General features: G+C 44.4%; 1 protein-coding gene across 2 annotated transcripts in view; it reads right to left on the bottom strand.

Annotated features, from left to right (window-relative positions):
* Positions 1 to 20,438, bottom strand: part of HACE1 (HECT domain and ankyrin repeat containing E3 ubiquitin protein ligase 1) — a 184,401-nt gene that overhangs the window by 127,673 nt on the left and 36,290 nt on the right. For both annotated transcript variants that reach the window (XM_077487188.1, XM_077487189.1), the window contains exon 7: positions 2,142 to 2,224. In XM_077487188.1, coding sequence (XP_077343314.1) covers positions 2,142 to 2,224 — 83 coding nt within the window. The remainder of the gene's footprint in view (positions 1 to 2,141; positions 2,225 to 20,438) is intronic.

Genomic DNA, 20,438 nt, shown 5'->3' with positions numbered 1-20,438 from the left:
AGGTAGTGAGGAGTAAAATAAAAAATGTATGCCCTTAGAAATCCTGAAGGCGGTGCTTGGATTTCGGGGTCCCGTACGCGGCTAGGCTCCCAAAAAGTCCCACACGTGGTATCCCCGTACTCAGGAGAAGCAGCAGAATGTATTTTGGGGTGTTATTTCACATATGCCCATAGCATGTGTGAGCAATATATCATTTAGTGACAACTGTGCAAAAAAAAAAAAGTTTGTAATATTCCCGCAACTTGTGGCAAAATATAAAATATTCCATGGACTCAACATGCCTCTCAGTAAATAGCTTGGGGTGTCTACTTTCCAAAATGGGGTCATTTTGGGGGGTTTTGTGCTATTTTGACATTTTATGGCCTTCGAAACTGTGATAGGTAGTGAGGAGTTAAATCAAAAATTTGCACCCTTAGAAATCCTGAAGGTGGTGATTGGTTTTCGGGGTGCCGTGCGCGACTAGACTCCCAAAAAGTCCCACACATGTGGTATCCCCATACTCGGGAGAAGTAGCGGAATATATTTTGGGGTGCAATTCCACATATAACCATGGCATGTGTGAGCAATATATCATTTAGTGACAACTTTTTGTAAAAATTTTTTTTTTTTTTGTCATTATTCAATCCCTTAGGACAAAAAAAATAAATATTCAATGGGCTCAACATACCCATCAGCAATTTCCTTGGGGTGTCTACTTTCCAAAATGGGGTCATTTGGGGGGGGTTTGTACTGCCCTGCCATTTTAGCACCTCAAGAAATGAGATAGGCAGTCATAAATTAAAAGCTGTGTAAATTCCAGAAAATGTACTCTAGTTTGTAGACACTATAACTTTTGCGTAAACCAAAAAATATACGCTTATTGACATTTTTTTTACTAAAGACATGTGGCTGAATAAATTTTGCCCTCAATGTATGACTAAAATGTAGTTTATTCGATTTTTCTTATAACAAAAAGAAGAAAATATCTTTTTTTTTCAAAATTTTCGCTCTTTTTCCATTTATATCGCAGAAAAAAAAAAAAAGCAGAGGCAATCAAATACCATCAAAAGAAAGCTCTATTTGTGGGAAGAAAAGGACGCAAATTTAGTTTGGGTGCAATATTGCATGACCGCGCAATTACCAGTTAAAGCAGCGCAGTGCGAAATTGGAAAAAGACCTCTGGTCTTAAGGTGTTTATTGGTCCGGAGCTGAAGTGGTTAAGGCAGCTAGCAAAAGGGAAAATATACAAAAACTCCCTAAAACAAACAATCGATATCACAAAATGCATTACTGTCACATAAACAGTCCTTCAATATAAAGTAAGTAAGAAAAAAGCCTTGATTAGAATCTTGCTGTCCCAGTGGGACTTTCAACATCCATAGAGGAAGACAACCACCACTGTGGTCCTTTAATGCGCTGCAATTTTGTGATATTGATTAATAAACAAGAAATAATTAACTGGACAGATGTACAAACCATGTCACTATTGTTCTCATCCGGACAAGGTATTGGAAGGCTCCTCCCAATTTCAATTGCATATAGCTGTGCCAAATATGGAAAGCCATAGGCTGGATCATACTACTAAACAAGCTTGGATCACGCGTGAAATGGTTAAAAAAAAAAAAACAGACAGATAATAATGTCATAATAACTGAAAGAAATGTAAAAGTGTACGTGCTACCACAAATTACCAATAAGTTGGTTGGTTAAGTGATTATCACTTCTGCCTGGCAGCACTAGGGTTGGCAGTTCAAATCCCAACCAGGGCACTACCCGCCTGTAGTTTGCATGTTCTCCCTATAGCTGTGTGGGTTTCCTCCAGGTACTCTGGTTTCCTCCAACACTGTAAAAACATGCTGGGAGGTTAAATTGTCTAAACTGGTCATAGTATGTGTGAATGTTAGAGACCTTAGATTGTGAGCTCTTTGAGGGCAGGGACTGATATGAATGTACAATATATATGTAAAGCACTGACGGCATTGTATTAGTACCTGCAATAAATAAATAAAAAAAGTTAAATAACCCTGATCTACAGTAACTTCCTAATCAACTGCAATTGGAGCCAATATCACCACTTCCCTTTCTAGGCTCCATAATATACAGACCTGCATTATACAATGTTAAAAAGCTATTCTAATCCTAATCAAATGATTGTGTCTTACCTGCATGCAAAGTACAGCGGAGTGGATCCTGAAACGTTAGGCCTGTTAATATCTGCACCACTGTCAAGTAAGCACAGTACAGTCTAAAAAGATAAATAAAACAAAAACACACAATAAGATAAAAGGTGTTACACATCACATCAGTGCTTTGGTTAGCTGTAAAGTGTTTGAAGTAGTGAAAATAATTTGGATGTCAGTTTCAAAAGAGGAATACAGAACAAGGAACTGAAAGCAACACTCTCACAGACAAAGCACCTGAGTTGTGTGTGTAAATTTCAAAACATCACAATTACATAGCACAGTATATTCTAAAATTCAGCAATCCTGCCTCCAAGATAATTGATCACATATTAGGTCCTGCAGGAAAGAATACAGGTTCAAAAATAGGATCTGCAAAAATAAAGTTACTTGTATAGTATTGGAAGTTCTTTGTAAGTTCTAAAACTTACAAAGAACTAAAAATTATAAAATTATTGTGTTTTCATACTTAATATCTATGCAGTTACAAAGAGATGCTCCCATTTTTCTTTCATTTTTATATGTATCCAGTAAATCTTCCAGTTTTAATTTACTTTCCAGTCTACATGGCATGGAGAATTATTTAAAGTGGATGTAAACCGCTGGACATTTATTTTTATTTTCTTTGTACCTGCAAGGTAAACTTACCTTAAAAACGAAGCCCTCCCTCACTGAGACGTCAGCCCTGCAGGTGCTCTCGTCTTCACCTGTCATGCTTCCAGGATCGCAGACTCTGGCTCTTGGCTCTATGACTGTCTGGAGCAGCGAGGGCGTCACTCCCACGCATGCAAGCCCCTGGGTGGCTGTTCCTTTAGAGTACATGCGCCAGTGATGTCACTGGCCACATGTATACTAAATATCTCCTTAACAGTGCACGTTTAGGAGATATTTACACTACCTATAGGTAGGCCTATAATAAGGCTTACCTATAGGGAAAAGCAAGGGATGGAAGTTTACTTCCACTTTAAGTTAAGATACTATATTGACAAAATAGGATTTTTATAACAGCTTACCTGTAAAATCCTTTTCTTGGGAGTACATCACGGGACACAGAGCCAAAGTTATTAAGTATATGGGGTATAAAGGCACCTTCAGGTGATAGGCAAGATGTATTCCAAGAAAAGGATTTTTACAGGTAAGCTGTTATAAAAATCCCATTTTCTTTGTCGTACATCATGAGACACAGAGCCATAGTTATTAACTATACGAGTCATCCCATAGCAATGCTATTTGGCAGGAGGGAGACACGACCCATAGGGTACCCTCAGACCTATAGAGCTGCCTGCAGCACACTGCGCTCAAAGGTGATATCCTCGTGCCTTCTTACATCCACCTGATAAAACCTGGTGAATGTATGTACTGAAGACCAAGTTGTGGCCTTACAGATCTGAGCCATGGAGGCCTGGTGATGCACTGCCCAAGAAGTACTAACCGCTCTGGTAGAGTGCACTTTGACTTGAAAAGGTGGAATCTTACCTTTTAAAACCACAAGCCTGAATTATAAAAACTTGCCGAATCCACTTAGCAACAGTGGATTTTGACTCTGCCTGTCCTTTCCTAGGACCTTCTGGCAGCACAAATAAGACATCAGTCTTCTGGATCTGAGCAGTCGTTTCTAAATAGACTTTGACCGCTCTCAACACATCAAGACAATGTAGTGACTACTCTTCCCTAGAACATGGTTTTGGAAAAAACAATGACAGGACAATATCTTGGTTCAGGGTAAAACCTGAGACCACTTTAGGCAAATAACTTGGATGAGGGCGCAACACGATCCTGTCTTCGTGAATAATCAAATATGGCTCTTTACAAGAAAGAGCAGCCAATTCCGAAACCCTCCTTGCTGAGGACCAATACTAACTTCCTTCTCAGAAGGACTAAGGGAATATGCTGCATCGGTTCAAATGGTTGTTTTTATAACACTGGCAAAACTAAGTTCAAGTCCCAAGGGTTCAAAGGAGATCTGACTGGCGGATTAAGCCACATCACCCCTTGCATAAAAACCCAGACCAAAGAATGCGAAGCAAGGGGTCCTTGAAATAAGACCAATAAAGCTGAGACTTGGCACTTAATAGTATTCAAGGCCAGCTTCATCTCTACCCCTAATTGTAGAAAGGCAAGAATTCTGCATATGTTAGACTGGCAACCATAATATATATATATATATATATATATATATATATATATATATATATATATATATATAATGGTCCTTGCATTAATCAAGGTAGAGATAACTGACCCGAATAGCCCAGGTTTCTTCAGAATATGGGTTTCAATAGCCAAGCCGTTAAATTTTGCGTTTGTAAGGTAGGATGGAATATTGGCCCCTGTGAGAATAGGTCTGGCTGCAGTGGAAGGGACCATGGAGCCTCCACCGCCATCTTTACGATTTCTGCATACCAGGACCTTCTGGGCCATGCTGGGGCTACCAGAATTACCAGTTTTCTTTCCAGCTTGATCCTGCAAAAAAAGTTGTGGCAGCAACTGAATGGGGGGGGGGGGGGGGGGAATGTATAAATCAGTGAGAACTGATCCCACATTGTCACCAACTCATCTGTTCCGCATGCAAGTGGATCCCTCGTCCTGGACACAAAGTTGACCAACTTCAGGTTGAATCTGGATGCCAGAAGATCTACGTCCGGAGTCCCCCATTTCTGGCAACTGGTGGTGGCTCAAGAAGTCCGCCTGCCAATTCTCTACTCCCGGAATGAAAACTGCCGATAGGCATGGAACATTCCTTTCTGCCCAAGTTAGGATATAATCAAAAACGAAGGGCTGCGCAGCCCTCCGTTTTTGATTTTATCTTGTTAATGTTGTATAGCATTTGGGATTTGCGGCTTCGTTTTTCTTTTTATAGGTTAGCGCAGTTTTCTTTTTTTTCCCCAAGTTAGGATGTGGTTGACCTCCTTCTGAGCTGCGAGACTCTTGGTGCCCCCTTGGTGATTGATGTAAGCCACAGCTGTGGCATTGTCATATTGGATCCTGATAGGGCAACCCCCGTAACCTGAATGTCCAGGCCTTCAGGGCCTGACCCACTGCCCGAATTTCTAGGATGTTGATGGGCAAGGTCCTTTCGATTCTTGACCACTGTCCCTGGACAGTTGTCTTTTCTAGCACTGCTCCCCAGCCTGAAAGGCTGGTATTTGTCGTTACCACATTTCAGATAACAGGCCTGAAGGATTTTCCTTTCAGCAGATTCTGGATTACCAATCACCAACAGATTCTGGAGCACCCTTGGGGACAACCGCATTGGCAAGTCTAAAGCTTGAACCATTTTGTTCCAAGCAGACAGGATACTGCTTTGCAACAGTCTCAAATGGAACTGGGCATAGGGCACCGCTTCAAATGAAGCTACAATCTTTCCCAACAACCTCATGCAAAAGGTGAATCCCTTTGAAAAAGTCACGTGTTATGTGACGCAACGCGGCAGGTAGGAGCCAGGTGTCTGTCTTCACTTCCGGTCGCGGCCGAGACCGGAAGTACCATTGTTTACATCCGCGTTTCATTACATCTACATGTAAGTTTGAATAGTTTTGTCAATAAACGCTTATTTTAATTATACTACACATTGGAGGCCCCCTACTTTCTTCCTTCATTATGTTATCCGTTCATGTGGGAGTTTGTGCACTGGCGATCTGAAGATTATTGATTGGAGGAGGCGCGAGACTGCAGCCCATTACCTATAGAGCATGATTCGGTCCCCTGGGACCTGGTATAGAGGTGAGAGGCTGGGGGAAACAAGGGGTGCACTCTGAGCACTGAAGGGTGGATTATCCATGGATTTTCACTTTTTGTTCACATTGCCTGGTCATCATTTGAACTTTGGAAGTTATTTGCACTGTATGAAGACTGGACTCATTCATATATATTTTTTGCACTTTGCACTGGTGAACTTTGGAACTGATTTGCACTTTATCAAGATTTGATTGGATTTAATTTCATTTTTTGCACTTTGATTGGATCAACTTACTATAAGATATTTGAAGGTTTTTATATATTTATTTACGGAATTTATCCTACTTTTGTGCATGTTGTTTGCACTACCATATATTTGCACATTTTTGGGAACGCTATTGCATTGTATACACATATTTATATTTATTTATGTAATTTTTTATTTAATAGGTTTATTCATTATATTACATTTTTTACTTTACCCTTATACTTTGGGATATTAATTGGGTTGAGATCAATAAGAATTATAGGATTCACTTATATTTAGGTAGCACCACATAACCCCCCCCTTTTTTTTATGGCAAAACATAACACTCTTGGCAGTTCAGGCCAAGTCCCGGACATGCTGTACAGGAAGCTCCTTAAGGGCCTGTCTAAACTGGTCTTTTAGGGATTGACAGATGCCTATTGCAGCGACTGCAAGCCGAGTAACCACACCTGCCAAAGAAAAAGAGGATTTTAACAGGAATTCCAACTTTTTATCTGTTGGATCCTTAAGCATTTGTGCATTATCTACTGGACAAGTTATGTCGCGTACATACGACCGGACTTTGAGGGACTAGTTCCGACAGAGTTCCGACAGAGTTCCGACGGACTTTCCAAATGAACGGACTTGGCCACACACAATCACACCAAAGTCCAACGGATTCGAACGTGATGACGTACGACCGGACTAGAATAAGGAAGTTCATAGCCAGTAGCCAATAGCTGCCCTCGCGCCGGTTTTTGTCCGTCGGACTAGCATACATACGAGCGGATTTCTCGGTAGGAACTGGGTCCGGCGGAGTTCCGGCAGAAAAATTTGAAACATGTTCCATTTCTAAAGTCTGTCAGACTTTTGCAAATCAAAAGTCCACTGCAGCCCACACACGATCGAATGGTCTGCCGGAATCGTTCCGTCCGACCTTTGATGTTGAAAAGTCCGGTCGTGTGTACGTGGCATTAGACTTTTATTCACACTGGAAATAGCAGCATCAACTGCTGGTACATTCCATCTTTTGGTGAATTTCTCCTCCATGGGATAGAGTACTGTGAATCTCTTTGTAGGGAGAAAATGCTTATCCGGGTGATCCCATTCAGCATAAATCAGCTGTTCTAGTAATGCATGGACAGGAAACGCATGCAAAGGCTGTGAAGGTTTTAAGGAATCCAAAGAAGAAACTGAACTTTCAACTGACTCTGTTAGGGCTAGCTTGAAAGTCTAGACTACCAGCAATTTCTCAGATTGCGAGGCTGAAAAGGGATCATCCAACATTGTTTCCTCCGCAGAAGAGTAATCGGTTTGTCTTTCCTCCTGATGTCCTGAGGGTAACACCTCATCCTCTACCCACTGTTCCCCTGGTAAAGGGTCTAAGGTGGGGGAGGGGGATCTATCACACTTCCTATTCTTTTGGATGGAGGATGCGATTAAAGCCACTAATCTTCCTTTTAGCCCCAACAGGGCGGAGGAAAAGGAATCTTCAATCACAGGAATCTTCAATCACGTATACGGGGATGTGAGAAGCAGCTGCACCACCAATTGGTTCTAATGACTGACCCAGGCTTGCCACCTCTGGTATTTCAGGAGAAGATGACAGTGTGGAGGCATGACTGGAGTTCCCAGCGCCTGGGGGTGAATTTTGTGGTAACTTTTTTGAGGTCTTTGTGGTGTCTTTTTTGGCAGGCATAGTCCTAAGCACAAAAGCAGAGGCACTAAGTAAATGCACTACTTGCTGAGCAATAGTCTAGCATACAATGCTACTAATTAAGTTCAGCTTGGTGCTGAGTAAAATGTCACACCAGCCGGCAGATCCAGCAAGAGGGAAGGGGAGCGAGGGGAGGAACAGGCATATAAAAAGAACTATACAATTTAGGGGAAGCCTGCTGTTGTACCTCCCAGCCCCTTTCCCAAAGGGGAAAAAAAAAAAAATGCATAAATAGCCAACTTTTTCCCTGGATAGGAATCCCCACTGAACAAGCTGCATGAGTGAGACCACACACCTGCTGTTTTAGCCATTTGACACAGAACTGAACTGAGAGGCAACGTCAAAAAGGTATGTGCATTTACTCCCGCTAGTGGAGAACTTAAGGCAGGGCTCGACAAACCCCCGGGCGCCTGGTCGCATTTGCGCCTAGAATTCGTGTCCTGGCGACTGGGGCAACGCTGCTGGGGTATCCAGTCTTCATTTGGACCCCGAACTCCGCCGCGCAATTGCATCGGGCCGCGCCGGCCAGTAATTGAGGCCGCGGCTTTGCGGCCTTCTAAAATCTTTCGGTAGTCTGGCGCCATCTTGTGGTGGATGTAGAAATTACACCCTATTCCAATAATGCTAATTCCTAATGGAGTGAAGCTCCCCTGCCTGTTTTTCACTGCCCGCCCATTTCCTTCCCAAAGTGAAGAGAAGGAAGTGATTGCGGGCGTCATCTGGCGCCTTTTGCCCAACGGTGAGTGTGGTGGCTGGTAAATGGCTTCTCATTATATATATATATATATATATATATATATATATATATATATATATATATATATATATATATATATATATATATATATATATATATATATATATATATATATATATATATATAAATAATATATATTTTTTTATTTTATTTTTTTAAGTAAAAAAAAAATAAAAATTATTTTAATTAAGGAAAAAAAAAATATTATTTGTAATAAATTGTAAATATATTGTATAAATTTGTAATTTTACAATTTACATTGTAAAAAGTAAAAAAAAAAAAAAATTATTTTAATTAAGGAAAAAAAATATTATTTGTAATCCTCCCTGCTTGACCCCTTTCACAAGGGCTGTCTGATCAGGTTCACCTGTCAGTTTTTCAGGGGACCTGATCTAACCCTTAGCGGGGATATGACGTTAATAAGCGGGAACATGGCGGAAATAAAAGTCACATTCTTTTGTTAACCACTTCGTGCCCGCGCTATAGACGAAAGATGTCTACAGCGCGGACACAATTGCCGGGAAGGCGTCCCTGGACATCCTCCTGTTTACTTCCCCTCTGCACGCCGACATGGGTACGCATCGGGGAAGTTCTGTGTTGGCCGTGTCCCTTGGATACAGCCAATCACAGATCATGCTAAATGGCCAATCACAGCAGCCATTTAGCACTCGAACAGTGTGTCCAACAAGAGGTGATCTCATATGTAAACGTATGAGATCATCTCTCATCGCCGTCTTTCCCTCCTCACACAGAGACAGCTTGTGAGGAGTGAGAGCTTCCATGCTGCAGCGTCAGTGAAACATGAGTGAACACTAACACACTGAAACACACATGCCCACCTGTCCCCAGTGCCACCTGCCATCTGTTATCAGTATCACGTGTCAGTGTCACGTGTTATCAGTGTCACGTGTCATCGGTGCCACGTATCAGTGCCATCTGTCATTAGTGTCACGTGTCATCAGTGCCATCTGTCATTAGTGTCACGTGTCATCAGTGCCATGTATTACCATGTAAAATTCATGAGATTCAAAGAGAGCACCGAAAGCTGAAAATTGGTCTGGGCAGGAGGGGGGTTTAAGTGCCCAGTAGGCAAGTGGTTAAAAGCACCACATAGTAAACACACGCTACTAAGAACATAGTTAACCCTTTGATTGCCCTTGGTGTTAACCCCTTCCTACCCAGTGTCATTATTAGTGACAGTGTATATTATCACTGATCACTGTATTAGTGTCACTTGAGATGTCAATAGCATCTGTAAAGATACAGATCAGGGCTACATAAGAGAAGGAGTGCTTTGCTTTTAAAGAATAAATATATATTAAGATTTAAAATGTTGGAGACTATGCCATTAAAGAGGAGGGCCGGTTTTAAAAAAAAAAAAATTAAAAGTCAGCAGCTGCAAAAACTGTAGCTGGTGACTTTTAATAAGCACTTACCTGTCCAGGGCACCCGCGATGTCGACCGCTCGAGGCTGACCTGTCCCTCGGCGCCGCCATTTTGGCTAAGGGAAACAGGCTGTGGAGCCTTGCGGCTTCACTGCCCATTTCCTACTGCGCAGCGCTTTGTGAATGGGTCGCGCTGTGTTCTGGGACACACAGTTCCCAGAACACAGCGCAACCCATTACCCAGAAGAAGACGCCGCACGGAGGAGAGAAGATAGAAGATCTCCACGGAGGAGGAAGAGGCAGATTAGGACAATGTGCCTAGCAACAGGCATTTCTGGTAAGTTAAAAAAAATATATTTTTTTCATTTTTTTTTTTATGTATTTTTTTTTTCTAATTTTTTATGTATTTTTTTTTTTCAGGGTGGCCCTGCACTTTAAGTAATAACGTGTACTAAATCTTTTTTGTTTGGGAATTCAACAAAACCATCTTTGTTTGGGAATTCAGAAAAAATGAAACGTGCCGCAAAAGCTGTGACACCAGAAGATGCCAAGCAACTGCGGGTGACAAATTTCTTTGCAAAGACTTCTTGTTCAGAAAGTGAAGTGCAACATGTTACTGCAGAATCAAGTGGCACAAGAGAAGAACAACCAGCAGAGAAGTCCCCTTCAACAAGTCACCCTCAAAATGAAGGAAGAAGGAAGTTTAAACAAGATTGGTGCAAGGAACTCACATGGCTTAAATTTGACCATAATACAGGCATAGCCATATGTGAGATTTGTGCCTCCTTCCCTGGCATTGCTGACCACACATCCAAGATTGTGAAAGGGTTTTCAGGACCATTTAAACTGGAGACCTTCAAAAAACATGGAAAGTCACTCCAGCATGACAAATGCATAAAAGCCAAACACGCCCTGTTGGCTCCAGAAGCTACGCCATTGGCTGCATGCGTTAAGAAAATGGACCAAGGGATGTTCAACCACATGAAAGTTCTATTTAATGTGGCCTATTATATGGGGGCGTGTCCGGATGTGAAACAGGGAGGACGTGCCGCTGTAGAGCTCCGCTCATCCTCATAGAGAATCCTCTGCCATCCTCCCTGTTCGGCGACCCGAGGAGCCTGGAAAGTTCCCCTGCCTTTCTTAGGGCATCCGTGGTACCGGAGGAGCCGGTTATTGTTGGGCTGAGCGCCTCCGTGCGGAACCTGCGGTCGCGGCCTACTCAGCCTGGTGCGGCCGGCCGCCATCTTGAGGCCTGTGCGGACCAGTGAAGCCTCCGGAAGACCGCTCTAAAGTGCGGCGATCGCGGCGCGGAGGGCCGCGGAGTGCGGGCGTGACCGAGGCAGCCCCTGTGGAGGAGCGGTTGTGAGGAGGGACGGACGATTAGCTGGCTGCCGCCGTCCGCGGCCGACAGCATACCGCCGCGAATCGGTGCCTTATTGAGGCCTGTGGAGCCATCCTACCTTGCCAGGAGGGGAGGTGAGTCCTAACTCTGGGGCCAGGATCCAGCTCTGCCGGGCAGTGTCTTTGCATAGGGGACAAGGTGACCTGCTGTGAAACAGTCCCTGTTTATCTCCTTATGAGCTGTGCTTCTCTGCTGTGAACTCTTAAAGGGGAACACCCTGTTGTTTTAAACTTTATCCTGCACATTGTTGGTCTGCTTGCTCATGCCATCGAGAAGTAAATCTGCATCTAAGAAGGCCTCCACTCAGCCTGCACCTTGCCCCAGTGACATTCTGAATCAATTTAAAGCACTGTTAGCGGACATGGAGAAGGCGGCGCCGGCATCGGCGGAGCCTGCAGTGCCGGTGACTCCGCCAGCGAATGATACCACTGTCATTTTGGCGGTAATTGAACAGAGCAGAACCTCATTGTTGGTCCGCATTGATCATCTAGCGGAGGAATGCAATCTCATCAGAGCAGACCTAGACAAATTTAGGGGTAGACTCTCTGAAACTGAGTCGCGAATATCTGCCACGGAGGACATCACTGCCCGCCATGATGACGCCATTCATACCCTGCAGCGCACTGTGCAATCACTAGTGGCCAAATCCGATGATGCTGAGAATCGCATGCGAAGGAATAATGTCAGGGTCCTGGGTCTCCCGGAGGGGGCGGAGGGGGATCACCCAGCCGAATTCGCGGAGGCCTTCTTTAAGACTCTTCTCAAGTTGACTGAGGTACCTCCTACATACGTGGTTGAAAGGGCACATAGGGTACCAACGGGTCGGGGTACCTCAGGGGCCCCGCCGAGGCCCTTCCTTGTGCGATTCCTCAATTACCGGGACCGCATCCTCCGGGAGGCTCGAAAGCATCCAACTCTGCCCTTTGAGAATACGGTGGTACATCTTTATCCTGACTTCTCGGCGGATCTCCAGAGACGACGCAAAACCTTTACGGATATCAGAAGACGGCTGAGGGAACGGGATCTGAAATACTCCATGCTCTATCCTAGTCGCCTACGGGTCCAGCATGAAGGCTCAGTGAAGTTTTTTGATTCTCCTGCGGAGGCAGATTCCTGGTTGCTGTCCCTGAGATAATTGTTTGGGCCCACCTGTCCAGTTGCAGCCTCGGCGGCTGCTGGGGTTTTTTTCTGGTTTCCCTTCATCGGGTTTGTTACTCATGTTTCAGTTTGAGTACCCCCGAGACCTCCCCTAGGTATTTAAAGTTGAGAATATTTTGACTTATCCTGTCCGGGGTGGGGGGGGGGGAAGAAGTGGGACATGGTTATACTTCTCCTTCATACTCAAGTTTCGGGGTGCCTTCTGTCCGCACCTCCAGGGGACTCCTGTCGTGTCATATGCTCCTCCATCACACACACTGGGACACCTACAAAGCCTGGGACTGAGGAGGGACGCACCTTGTGCTGCCCATTTGGGTGAGTTACGGGTCGCCGACAGGCATCGGGGAGCTCTATGGACGCGGACACTGTGTTTATGCAAGTTAAAATTGTTGCACTTTTTGTTTCTGTGTTTTTTCTCTTTTTGGGAACGCTGGTTCGTTTGACCTGTAGTATGGTCATGCCCTTCAGAAACTTTTTTGGACAAGGTTTGGGAAAAAGCTGCGTGTACCTGTTGTTTTGGTTTGCTACACAGCGGCAGGGAGTTTACGGGAATAAGGGGTTAGGTTACTTAGTATGTGCAGCCCTCCATGTCAATTTTTTTGTTATTTCGCAGATCTGTTGTATGACTGAAAATCATAACCAACTGTATTTCCTCCTATCCTTACAAGGGTACCGTTTAATGTTTATTAAGTTGACAGGTAACAATGGCAGGGTCTATGGTAATGTGGTATCTTGGAATATCCGAGGCCTGAACGACAAGTTTCGTAGAGCCTTAATGTTCCAATATTTGAAAACGATCACTCCGCATGTGGTGTTTCTGCAGGAGACACATCTGGATGGGAGCAGAGTGCTGGCTTTACGCAGAGCTTGGATACAGAGGGCGCTGCATGCGACATACTCCACTTATTCTAGGGGTGTGTCTATTCTTATTAGTAAAGCGGTACCCTGCACCATTCATCATGTCATCTCGGACCCGGGAGGCAGGTTTTTGATTGTTGTTGCTGATCTCAGTAATTGCAAGATGGTTTTGGTTAACGTTTACATACCTCCCCTTTTCAAGTACAGATATTGTATGATCTATTAGGCAAATTGGCACCATACCTACATCTTCCACTTCTTATAGCAGGGGATTTTAATGCCATACTCTCTGCAACGTTGGATTCCTCTAATACGTCTAGGGTGGCATCGGTTGACCTTTCTGCGTGGGCGGCTACGGCCTCCCTCACAGAATTATGGCGTGGAAGAACCCCTCCACTAGATGCTATTCTCATTTGTCCAAAACGCATAGATCCTCCTCCAGAATCGATTTGGCTTTTGCTAATGCATCCATGTTGCAGTTGGTGGGTGGAGCCAAATATTTGGCAGGGGGCATCTCAGATCACACGCCACTTTCGGTACACATTCTTCCTCCTTCGGTTTTTAGAGGAGGGGCATGGAGATTGAATCCGGGCTGGTTAGAGGTGGAGGAGGTATCATCCCAGGTGGCCCCACATTATGCTAACTATTGGAATGATAATGTAGGGTCTGCTGCTCCCACAGTGGTGTGGGATGCTTTTAAGGCATGTATGCGAGGCCATTATATTTCAGCCATTAAGCAGGCACGCAGGTCCCATAAATCAGAAAGAGCAGGAGCTGCAGGATAGGGAAAGGGTTTGTGCACGGGCTCACGCCAACGACCAGTCTGATGTCACGTATGAGGCCTTGTTGGAGGCCAGGCGCACACTCGCACTCCATTTCGCTGACTTGACACATACCTCTAGAACAAAATCTGCAGAATCCCTTTTTGAGCAAGGGGATAAAAATGGTAAACTACTGGCAATGTTGGTGGCAGAACAGAGAATACAAACCAATATACCCTGTATTGGGAATGCTAGGGGGGATGTACTCACTAACCCTACTGATATTATGGACACGTTTGTGGAATATTACAAGACACTGTATGCTCCTATTCCGGTCTATGATTCCCAAGAATTGGATGCACTGTTGACATCCCTTGAAATCCCTGTGCTGTCGGCGGGGGATAGGGAGGCGTTGGAGGCTGACATAAACGAAAAAGAAATTGAGGCAGCTATAAGGGCTTTCCCCCCTCACAAATCTCCTGGGCCTGATGGTTTCAGTATTGAATGGTATAGGCTGCATATGGAGGACTTAGTTCCTAGGCTTAGAACCCTGTTCTCTTACTGTCTCAAGCACCGAAGCCTCCCTGACTCCTTAGCTGAAGCGCAGGTGATTCTTCTTCTGAAGCCGGGCAAGGATGTTTTGTCCTGTTCATCCTATAGACCCATAGCGCTGTTGAACCAGGACCTAAAAATCTTGACAAAGGTTTTGGCTACCAGACTCTCCCAGGTCATTACCACCTTGGTTGACATAGATCAGACGGGTTTCATACCGCAAAAATCTACTGACACAAATCTTCGCAGACTGTTTGCTCATTTGCAGATGGAACACGATAGGATGGGTACTAGGGTGGTGGTGTCTCTGGACATGGCCAAGGCCTTTGATTCTGTGGACTGGCAGTATATGTTGGCAGTTCTACGACACATGGGCTTTGGGGACGTCTTCATGACTTGGATCTCCTTACTATACAGTAACCCTCAAGCGGCCATAAAGATAGGCACCTCAGTTTCCTCTCAGTTTCCTGTGGGTAGGGGCACGCGCCAAGGGTGCCCGCTGTCCCTATTTTTATTTGCACTCGCGATAGAGCCCTTGGCCATAGCATTGAGGAGGTCATCCGAAGTGGGGGCGTTGGAGGCATCCGGGAATGCATTGCACTTTACGCGGACGACATTCTTCTTTTTTTGCGTGATGCAGGGCCGTCATTGGAAGCGGTGTTCGGGGTGCTTGACAAATTTGCCACGTTCTCCGGACTCCGAGTTAACTGGGAGAAGTCCACGGTGATGGCTATTGACTCGGGTGCCAGGGCTCTTGCATCCAGCAGGGTCCCCATAGCTTGGGTGGAGGAGTTTAAGTATTTGGGGATACATATATCACCCCGAGTGGGGGACTTTGTCTCTAAGGCCGCGTACACACGCGGGGACTGTTCGCTCAACTTTGTCCGCTGAACAGTGTTTCGGCGGACAGTCCGCTCGTGTGTGGGCTTTCAGCGGACAGTTTCAGCGGACAGTCTGCTGAACAAAGTTTTTCGGAAATTCCGAAAAACTGTCCGCTGAAACTTTGTTTCAGCGAACAGTCCCCTCGTGTGTAGGCTTGTTCGTCAAACGAAGTTCCGCGCATGCTCAGAAAGGATTTACACGCCAAAGTTTGCATTGCAGTGTATAGGACGTCGTTTTCTAGTCCCGTCGTACGTGCCGTTCACGTCATCGCGCACGGTTTCAGCGGACTGTTCGTTCGTCGTGTGTGGGCAAGTCCGTCCATGCTAATTTTGAGCGGACTGTCCGCTGAAACTGTTTGACGGACAAAGTTGGGCGAACAGTCCCCGCGTGTGTACGCGGCCTTAATCTTCTACCATTATTGACCAGGGTCAAAGTACAACTGGAGGCATGGAAACATCTGCCGCTGTCTCTGATTGGTAGGGTTAACCTACTTAAAATGAAAATCCTGCCGGTTTTTCTCTACCTTTTGCGGAACACTCCGATTTGGATTCCCTGTTCTTTTTTTCGACGGGTTAATAGTCTTTTTAACTCCTTTTTATGGGCCGCTGGACATCCCAGGATAAGTTTGCGTACTTTACAGGAACCCTGGGGTCAGGGCGGATTGGCGCTACCTGATCTTTTCAAATATTTTATAGCGGGACAGATGGTGATTGTTAGGCGCTGGTTGACGAAGGACGCTGGGGACTCAGCGACGGTATTGGAGGCAGCCCGTCTAGGTTCTTATGAGAGTTTGTCTTATCTAGTCTATAGGGGCCCACAGACTGCCTCACCCTTGACCGCCTCCATGCAAATGACAGTACGCGCGTGGGATAAGGCACAGGCTTTGATGAAAACAGAGGCAGGGAGCTGGTCACAGGACACCCCTCTCTGGTTTAATCCCAGACTGTCTCATTTTGGTGCGATTCCGGATCCAGTAATTTGGGCCAGAGTCGGCATCAAACAATTGAAACATATAGTGGGGGGGACAAGGCTGTACACGTTTGATCAACTGAGAGAAAAATATACCCTCCCTAATTGGTATTTCTTTCGCTACCTCCAGTTGAGGCACGCCTTCCTTACTCAGTTTGGTTCTGATGCTTTGGAACTGGGTGTGTCTCCCCTGGAGAGCATGCTGCGAAGGGAGGACCTGATAAAACCCCTCTCTGCAGTTTATAAGGAACTATTTATGGAAAGGCCAAAAATGCTTACAAAGTGTAGAGACACATGGAGTGCATTGGTTACGGATTTTGGGGGGGGAGGATTGGGATGATATGTGGGATTACCCATTTAAGACGCTAGTATCAGCCAGAGATAGGCTCATTCAATTTAAGCTTTTACACAGGGTGTACTATACCCCGGCAAGGATAGCTGGGATATATGGCACAGATGCGGCGGTGTGCTGGCGCTGCCCGGACAATCATGCTGACTTCGACCATGTGTTCTGGCGGTGCCGGCAGATACAGGTATTCTGGAAGGGGGTGACACACACTATACAGACGGTGCTTTCGGTGCCGATTCCTGTTATGGTAGCGATCTGTTTACTCGGGCTGGTGGAGGAGTTGGCGCCCAGAAGGGCACAAAGAATTATGATTTCTCTTTCTTTGTTCTATGCCCGTAAGGCTATTCTGTTGTGTTGGAAGAGTCCAGAGCCACCCACGGTGTCATTCTGGAAAAGTATAATTAACAAATCACTACCAATGTATAAAGCTACTTACTTGAGCAGGGGATGCCCTAAAAAATTTGAGAAAGTGTGGCAATGTTGGCTAGATGCTAATGGTACTGTGAATTAATCCATTGTGTTGGGGCTGGGGTTTTTGATTTTAGGTTTGCTGTGCTGGGCGGGGGAGTGATATGAGTATGATATTTTTCTGTATGCGGGTTGGATGGTACTGTTATGGATGTCTTAGACATGTAATATTTGTTATAGTTGGAAATATGGAATGTGATTTAGTATTGGTCGGAAGGCTGCACAGGGGATTAAGGGGGGGGGGGGGCGGGGGGGTTGGTATATGTAAAACTGTTAATAAATAAAAATTTACAAAAAAAAAAAATGTGGCCTATTATATTGCAAAAAACAACAAGCCATATACAGACTTTAAAGGTTTGTTAGAGCTGACAGGGAAACTAGGGGTTGCTGTGAGAGAAGAGTATGCAAATGACAAGAGATGCAAGGAATTCATTTCACATATTGCAACTGTAATCCGGAAATAACTCATCTGCGAGCTAAAGGAGGCCAAATATGTTAGTTTGATGCTAGATGGATCAACTGACAAAGGAGGAGTGGAAGAATTAATATTGTATGTCAGATACATCAAGAACAATAGGATCAAAGAAGTATTTCTATCAGTCTTACCTCTTGAAATGGCAACTGCAGATGGGTACTTAGAAACCATCACTAAAGAGCTGAAGACACATGGTCTTTCAGATTGGCTTTTTTCAAACCAGCTAATTGGAATTGGTACAGATGGTGCTGCAAGCATGATTGGAGCTGAAAATGGACTGGTACAGAAAGTACGTCAAAATCTTAGCCATGTAATTGGCATTCACTGTGTTGCACACCGATTAAATTTAAGTGTATTAAGCTCTGTAAAAGATGGAAAATGCATTGATGACCTTGACTCGGTTTTAAAGAAGCTGTACCAATTTTACCAGCATTCACCCAAGAGAATGCGACAGCTAAAGCAGGTAGCTGAAAGTTTTCATGAAAAAATCCAGAAATTTCAGTACTTACATAATGTAAGATGGGTGTCAAGCAAAGTCAGTGCTCTCTCTGCACTTGTCAAAGATTGGAAATGTGTGACAGTCCACCTTGAAGGTGTTGCTGCAGAAAAAGACAGTGCTTCTGCAGTTGCACATGGTTTGTTGAAAAAACTAACCGATTTTAAATTTGTTCACATGCTCCATTTTCTGCTTGACTATCTAGAAATTATTAAGAACCTCTCCCTTTTATTTCAAAGGGAAGAGCATCTTAAGCACAATTGAGTTGCATCTGAAAAACACAATTTCTTCTTTAAAAGCACTCAAAGATGTGCCAAAAAAATATGAGGAGAGATTTCTAACTGGAACATCACTCAAAGGACAGTATCAAGATGTACAGTTGCACGGACTCAGCAATACTGTAACTTCTTTGATCCAAAATGAAAAGGACAAATTGATTCAGTATGGTGCAAAATACCTAGAAGAGCGATTTCTGATTCAAAGGAATATTGAACGCTCCACTGCAGTGTTTGATACCTTTGCCTGGCCATCGGGAAAATCACTACAGGACTATGGTGTTGATGACATCACAACATTGGCTCAGCATTTCCAGAAACAACTTTCAATGCCTGAAATGCATGATAAATGCATGCATGCAATCCACAATGAGTGGTATGAATTTAAAGTTCTTGGAAAAGGAAAGAAACTGTGTGAACTTCTGGATTTGGCACTCTCCAACACAGACAGGTTTCCAGTTTTGGGAAACTTGTTGTCTATAGTGTGTGTTTTGCCTGTCTCAACCGCATGTTGTGAGAGAGGATTCAGCTTGATGAACTTTGTAAAAAATAAGTTCAGATCTGTAATGCAGCAAGAAAGTTTAGGTGATTTGTTGATGACCAACATGAATGGACCATCAGTGAAGGATTTTGATCCTGCAAAGGCTGTTGACCATTGGTACTTTAATTGCAAAAGTACAAGGCATATTCATGGCCACAAAAAGCCAAGCGAAAAAAAATGACATTGCATTAAACACTTGGTGCCACATCAGAATACATTCATTACCTACACAAGTTAAATGCCTATATATGTTTGGTTCTAGTTGTCTTTCTATGTTAAATTAAAGATTGGTTAATTTTTATATTGAAAATAACTGGAGTTAGTACTTACCGGTAACTCCTTTTCCGGTGGTCTTCCAGGACAGCCCTTGAGAGATGGAGCTCCTCCCATCGACCCAGGAAACACATTGCCACAGTTCAAAAGGCGGTCCCTCAGGTCCCTGGTCAGTCATTCACCAAGAACCGAAGGATGGAACTGAAAAACATATAAACCATAACAGGTAATAACATTAGTACATCATTATAATCAAATAAAGGGTGGGATCGTGCTGTCCTGGAAGACCACCGGAAAAGGAGTTACCGGTAAGTACTAACTCCAGTTTTCCCAAGTGTTCTTCCAGGACAGCCCTTGAGAGGATCCCCAAGTACTTACCAGATTAGGGGGGGACCACGGCCTGGAGGACTTTCCTCCCAAAGGCCTGATCCTGACTAGACATTAAGTCCAGTCGGTAATGCCTTGTAAAGGTGGAAAAGCTTGACCATGTGGCTGCTTTACATACCTGCTCCGGGGTGGCACCAGCTCTTTCTGCCCAGGATGCAGACAACGCTCTTGTGGAGTGAGCTTTAACACCCTCAGGAGGATCTCTATTCAAGGCCTTATACCCCTCTGCTATAGCTAGCCTAATCCATCTAGCTATGGTTACTTTTGAAGCTTTCTGTCCCCTACGCTGTCCGGAGAAAAGGACAAAAAGGGAGTCTGAAATTCTGAATGGATTTGTTACTTTAAGGTATTCTAGAACACACCTCCTCACATCCAATAAATGAAAACGTTCCTCTTTCTCATTTGCTGCATTTTGACAAAATGAGGGAAGGACAATATCTTGGGACCTATGGAAGCTAGATGCTACCTTTGGTAAGAACCCAGGGTCTGTCTTTAGAATGACTCTGTCTTCTAGGATCTGTAGAAAAGGTTCCCTGATGGAAAGGGCTTGGATTTCACTGACCCTACGGGCTGAAGTGATTGCCACCAGGAGAACTGTCTTAAATGTAACAAGCCTTAAGGAGGCCTCCGAGATAGGCTCAAAGGGTGA

Source organism: Lithobates pipiens, unplaced genomic scaffold (genome assembly GCF_037356315.1).
Source record: "Lithobates pipiens isolate NorthernLeopardFrog02 unplaced genomic scaffold, aLitPip1_a1.2 Scaffold_18, whole genome shotgun sequence".
Classification (NCBI taxonomy): domain Eukaryota; kingdom Metazoa; phylum Chordata; class Amphibia; order Anura; family Ranidae; genus Lithobates; species Lithobates pipiens.
This window is presented reverse-complemented; position numbering and strand designations above follow the sequence as displayed.